At 41.9% G+C, this 5,810-nt stretch overlaps 1 protein-coding gene across 1 annotated transcript in view; it reads left to right on the forward strand.

Annotated features, from left to right (window-relative positions):
* PER3 (period circadian clock 3) overlaps nucleotides 1-5,810 on the forward strand; it is an 18,986-nt gene that overhangs the window by 11,486 nt on the left and 1,690 nt on the right. Inside the window, exons 14-19 of the mRNA XM_009699795.1 lie at nucleotides 468-692; nucleotides 1,322-1,573; nucleotides 2,109-2,845; nucleotides 3,961-4,138; nucleotides 4,712-4,889; nucleotides 5,501-5,651. Coding sequence (XP_009698097.1) covers nucleotides 468-692; nucleotides 1,322-1,573; nucleotides 2,109-2,845; nucleotides 3,961-4,138; nucleotides 4,712-4,889; nucleotides 5,501-5,651 — 1,721 coding nt within the window. The remainder of the gene's footprint in view (nucleotides 1-467; nucleotides 693-1,321; nucleotides 1,574-2,108; nucleotides 2,846-3,960; nucleotides 4,139-4,711; nucleotides 4,890-5,500; nucleotides 5,652-5,810) is intronic.

Below are 5,810 nucleotides of genomic sequence, written 5' to 3' on the forward strand. Positions count from 1 at the left end.
CGGCATCGGAAGGTAACACAAAGTATACTGACAGTTGTAATATAACCGCAACAACTGATTTATTTTTTATATGCCGCTGTTGTATGTTCCAAGGTTTATGTCCACTTTTTAAATTGTTGTCATACTAACAGCACAAATATTTTGGTTACGTGGTAAATATTTGCTTACCTTGTCTAGATCTCACACTTAAGCATAAGCTGCAATATTAAGTCTTTCAATGTAGACTGCATTGAAAGAACTATTGCTTGTTGTTGCTATATGAACCTTCTGTTGCTCACTCATGTTACCCATGTTTAAACATGTCACCCATGTTTAGTATGCACTGACACTGCACTGGCATATGAATGTTACGTTTATCTGTATACAAGACTGTCTTACTTAATAGTCTGCATAGTTACTGGTTGTTTCTGAACGAGTCAGACTTGATGAAATGGGAACATAGTGCTTGGAATGAAATTACACGTAGAAACTTTGTCATTTACCAATAGCTACTGCTATGCTTGCAGCAGTTAATTCCCAAACTCCAGTATCTGCTGATCGGGAGGAGATGCTGAAAGACCAGACAACTGGAGGCATGGTGGGGGCTCCTCTGGCAGACCTGACCCTGTCCAACAAGGCTCCAAGCGTGGTGTCTGTCACCAGCCAGTGCAGTTACAGCAGCACTATAGTGCATGTCCCACACCCCGAATCAGGTACCGTTCATGCTCGCAAAACACTGACCTGACTCACTGAATTTTAAATTTATACAATGTTTCCAGACTAAAGCTTTGTCCATTTGAGATAAGTTCTTGTGAATATGAACTCTGAAATATAATTAAGATACTTTTAGGGACACTATGAAGAAAACTTGAGCCTGGAAATTTTTACAGTATTTTAATAAAACCTAGTTTTAACAGAGTGCGCTATTTCCTTTCCCCTTTAACTTCATCACCTATATTGCAAACACAACAATGTGCTTTTGGCCATTGAGGATTCAAATTAAAATTACTAATGGGCCAGCATTACTTCATTTTAATGCAGAAAGAAACATAAAAATGAGTATTTAACTGCTATTGTACTAAGAAAATTTGAAGAAAGAAGTCCCTCTGTAACTTCAAAGTCAATTTGAAGTTTTCCAGACCATGAAAAGTAATTTACTTGGTTGATGTTACTGTAACTATATTTGAGTGTAAAGGGTGTTTTCTTCCCCCGCCTCTGCAGCCTGTATCTGCTTAGTAGCTCAGACAAGATTGTTTTCTGTGTAACCCTCTGGGTGTTGTGGGAGTTGACACCAGAAGGCCAGAGCAAAGAGTGAGTGATTTATTTTCTTCTCTCTTTGAAGAAGTGACTACAATGGAGGATACTGCTGTTGGAAGTGAACAAATTGAACTGCCTCCTGTGAATGCTCAGAGTCTCACTATGGTGCCTGAGGACTTAAAGCCAATTGGGCTAACCAAAGAGACATTGTCAGCCCACACTCAAAAGGAGGAGCAGAACTACGTTGACAAGTTCCGCCAGAGGATCTTGCTTTCTCCATTTAGGACTTACCTTCAACAGGGGAGCAGAAGTAACAATGGACATTCCTGTGGCCAAGGTAGGCAGCAGCCTTGAGAACTACGGACTTATTAGATGACTTACAAAGACCGACCTAGCAGTGGAGTCTGGTTCTCCTTTGTATGATTTAGCGAGTATCTTACTATGGCTGCAAACAGAATACTTCCTTTGAACTGCCAAGGCTTGGCAACAGCATTGCCCACACAGAAGATCTGCTCCATCTTGGATGTTGCTATCTTAGACTTTTCACAAAACAGATCATTATTGCAATAAACCCTGCAAATCCCAAGTAGTTTATTGCCTCCCCTTGAGGGAATGTACAAGATCTGATTGGGATAAGCCAAAACAATCGATAAGAAAATTGATGACATGAAGGAAAATATTGTAGATATGTCAGCAATCCATCACTGTAATGTATGGCAGAATTATCCAGAGGAAAGTCAGCTCTCTGAATAAGCCACACTCAATTATCTGGATGTTTTCCTCTTTTCTTTTTTTTTTTTTTTTTTTTCTTTCTTACTTCCCACCCTCCAGGTCTGTCATTTCAGTGAATGTGTGTTTTTCTTCCTCCATAGGAGAATTCCCTTCAAAGCAGATGAGCCCAGCTAGTTGTAAAAAAGGCAAACATGGAAAATTCAAGCGCCAGAAACCTCAGAGACAGTCCTCAGATAGCCACTCTTCCAGTAAAAATAGAAGTAAACTTCCATGTGAGAAGAGAACAATTCGAACACAGACATTCTCTCCCTCAGAAGTGCCCTATCTGAGCTCCCCCAGTATGAATGTCCTTCCTCCTATGGGATTTCCTGTCTATTCGGATCCGCTATCTAGTTTTCCAGCCTCTCCTGTAGGAGAGCAACTTGCTCTTCACTCGTTAAAACCTGAATCCATGTCATCGTCACAACTATGCCGTGAAGCACAGTCATGCCCAGCACTTTATCCCCCATACATAGGCACGTTTATGGCTGTATTTTTTCAGAGTTTCCCCATGTACACTCAGATGCCTCAATATGTCTTTCTTCCTAGCCCTCAGTGTGTTTATCCCCCCTCTTCACATCCATGCACTACACTACCTCCAGCCCCCGCTCCTTCTGCTCCGTCACCGATAGCACCGCGCTCTGTGGATCAGCCCTTCCCAGCCTTTTCTGCCACATCCATGGAGGATCAGCAAGGGGGCCAGTGTGACCCGGCCCTGCTGCTGAGTAGCTCACGGAGCAGCTCCCCGCTTCAGCTGAATTTGCTTCAAGAAGAGCTGCCAAAACCTATGGAGCTTTCCATTAGTACTGCTGTTAAAGCACATGCAGAAGCTCAATGTGTAAGTAACACAAATTTTTAATGTAGAGGAGAAACTCTGACTTTTACGGTGTTCAGTCACCAAAACCAGTGGTCGGGATCTGTGTTTCAGGGTCACTAGATTTTGTTAGCTGCTTTTTCCAGTGGCTGTGCTATGTAGACTGCAGGGCACAAATAGCACAGGAGATGGAGAAAGCTGTTTATACTTGCGCCTGTGGGAACTTGTAATGGTACAGTGTCAGCACTTAGCAAATGACAGAAATGCCTGATATGGTCTAGGCTGCCACAAGCCGCTTTTGCTCAGTGTTTTGGCAGCAGCCTTTTCAATTAAATTGTTGGCTGGAATTTTGGGTTTGGGGCTTTTATGCATGTGGAACTTGGTTAGTGCTGCGCAATTCGCATCCTTTTTCACCCAGTCCCACAGTCTCTGTGGAGAACCAAAACAAAGGGAAGATACGCTTCTAATTACTCCCTCTGTCTCCCAGGGATGCAGCTAATGAACGAAGAACAGGGATCCGTGTGGGTCGGTTTCCATACATGGGCATAGAAAAGGCCTCTCCAACTTCCGCGGTAAACTCAGAGGCAGGAATCTGAGCTCTGCAGGCAAGGAAAAAAATGTTGGCTCCTGAATCCAGATTGGGCTGGAAAGGCTGGATCAGCTGAAACTGCAGGGTAGGGTCCTGAAAGGGGAGTTGGTGTACCCATAGGTGCTGAAGCAGTAAGCTGAGCTTCACATAGTGAATCAGGGGAAGACTTTCTCATTTTCCCTGAAGTGCACCATTGCTTGATGTGTGTGGCTGCTTCATGCTATCTGACAGGACATGAAGGGAACTGAATGCCGCTCTCTTGTCAGCAGAAAATACTAACTTAATGCAACAGTACAATATCTTGACCCAGTGGGGAAGAATCTACAGCAGAAACCAGTAAACTAGAGTCCAGATGCTTGTGATTTCACCCATGAAGAGTGTTATCCTGAGTTCTAGACCACCATTCATTTTCAGAGCTAGAAACTCCAAACTTATTGAATGGATATGAGAACTTAGTCAACATGTGACAAATTCAGTAAATGCATGAACTTCCTTTTTCAAATTTGAATGTAACTTCCATGGATGTGTGTGTTTTTATTTTTGTCTCCAGGACAATGATCCAGAAGATAGCAGTAACAGTGCTAGCCATTGTGTTTCTAGTGAATTTACTGACCACTTACTGTACGAGGACTCACAGTCAGGTACAGGGTCAGCAGCATCAGGCAGTGGATCAGCTTTATCTGGTTCTTTAGGCTCTGGCTCCAACGAGACTTCTGGTTGTGGCACAGGTAGGGAAGTTCGAGATTTGGATGTTTTGGTGCTACATGGCTTGCTAACATGTTGGTAATTCATAACAAGATACTGTAAGGGGAATGGGAAATCCCAGTAAGAGGATCTGTAGTCTTTACTTTTCACCAAATTTCAGTGTTTGAAGCCATGTTTGTTTCAGTCACTGTCGGTGGAAATGGGAATCTAAGCAGCTGTTCCTTTAACCTGGAATCACTCTTTCATTTTGCTCATTATCACTTTTCTCTGCATTAGATACTGGTTTACATCTTATTTGAGTAAAGGTAAATCTGCCCAGAGCAGGACCTTTTGAAACAGAAGCAGAGAAATTGAGCCAATTAATTTTGAAAAGAGTGAATAGAGCTTTGGAGATCTTGAGTAATGTAATAGAATGCACTTTATCTTTGAATTCTCAACAGATAGTAATCACTTGCTAGAGCAGTCATCTGGGAGTACCTATGTTCATATTACAGAACTAGTTTGCAAGAATACACTGGTGTTCTTTTACTTTTTGTGCTGATTACTAGGATTTCTCAGGCATCTGCATTCATTTTTTTCATGGTAATTCTCAGCAGGTAGCGGGAAAAGCAGCAAGTATTTTGCCAGTTATGATTCTTCTGAAGCTTCCAAAGAAGAGAAGAATCAGGAAGCAGAAGAAAAAGGGACAGCTCATAAATCCAAACATGAGTCAGGCTGGGTAATGATGGATCACACACCTGAGCGAGTTCTAATGACTTACCAAATGCCAAACAGGTTGGAAAACATCAACAATTTCTGCCATGTAGTTTGGAATTGCGCATAGAACTGTAGAATTAAAAACAAGACTGTGGAAACAGTGCACATACCAATGCAACTCCAAGAACGTGTATTAATTTACTGTTTGTGCATTTTAAGCCCTGGTTGTTTCCTTTTGTCTATTTTTTTCCCCATTTCCCCCATCCGTTAAAATATGGTAACATGTAACCTTTTTACTGCAGTATTCAAGGGAGTGGTTATCATCCTGTACTTTGGATGCATAAAGGGGTAAAAATACTTTTGTGTTATTTGCAAGTTGCTTGCAAGTAGCTTATAGATAATTTGTAATGAGATTCTGCATTAAAAAAAAAAACTAAAAACAAAACAAAAAACCACCACGTGAAACACCCAAAAAACCCCAACAAAAACAACAAGAAAACCCCTGACAGACCAGTATTGAAAGAAGCCTTATGAAGGTGTATAACAAAGTATAGTTACTGTTTAGTGGCTGATGCTGTCTAGACTTCAGCCATAGATACTGGTGAAGAGACTCTCCCAATGTGATTATAATCAGTGCCTGCCTTGCTTCATTTAGTACAGCTGTGTTCACAGGTATCTGTTACCTGCAGAATTAAAGAGGAAGTTTTAAAGGAGGATCTGGAGAAGCTGACAGTCATGCGAAAGCAGCAGCCTTGGTTTACAGATGGGCAAAAGAAGGAGCTTGCAGAGGTGCATACATGGATCCAGACCCAGACTGTCCCACGGCAAATCAGCACCCAAGTAAGGAGTTGTGAAAGGAATCATCAGCTTATTTGTGCCTTGGCTAGCCAGAGGCAGTGCCATTTCTAACCAGTGTGATCTTACAGTGCTGGGGTCATTGACGGTTATTACTTGTAAATATAAGAAGGAAATGAGCTCGAGTACAGTAGCCAGATCAGG

This window comes from Cariama cristata, unplaced genomic scaffold (genome assembly GCF_000690535.1).
Source record: "Cariama cristata isolate BGI_N322 unplaced genomic scaffold, ASM69053v1 scaffold41464, whole genome shotgun sequence".
Lineage (NCBI taxonomy): Eukaryota > Metazoa > Chordata > Aves > Cariamiformes > Cariamidae > Cariama > Cariama cristata.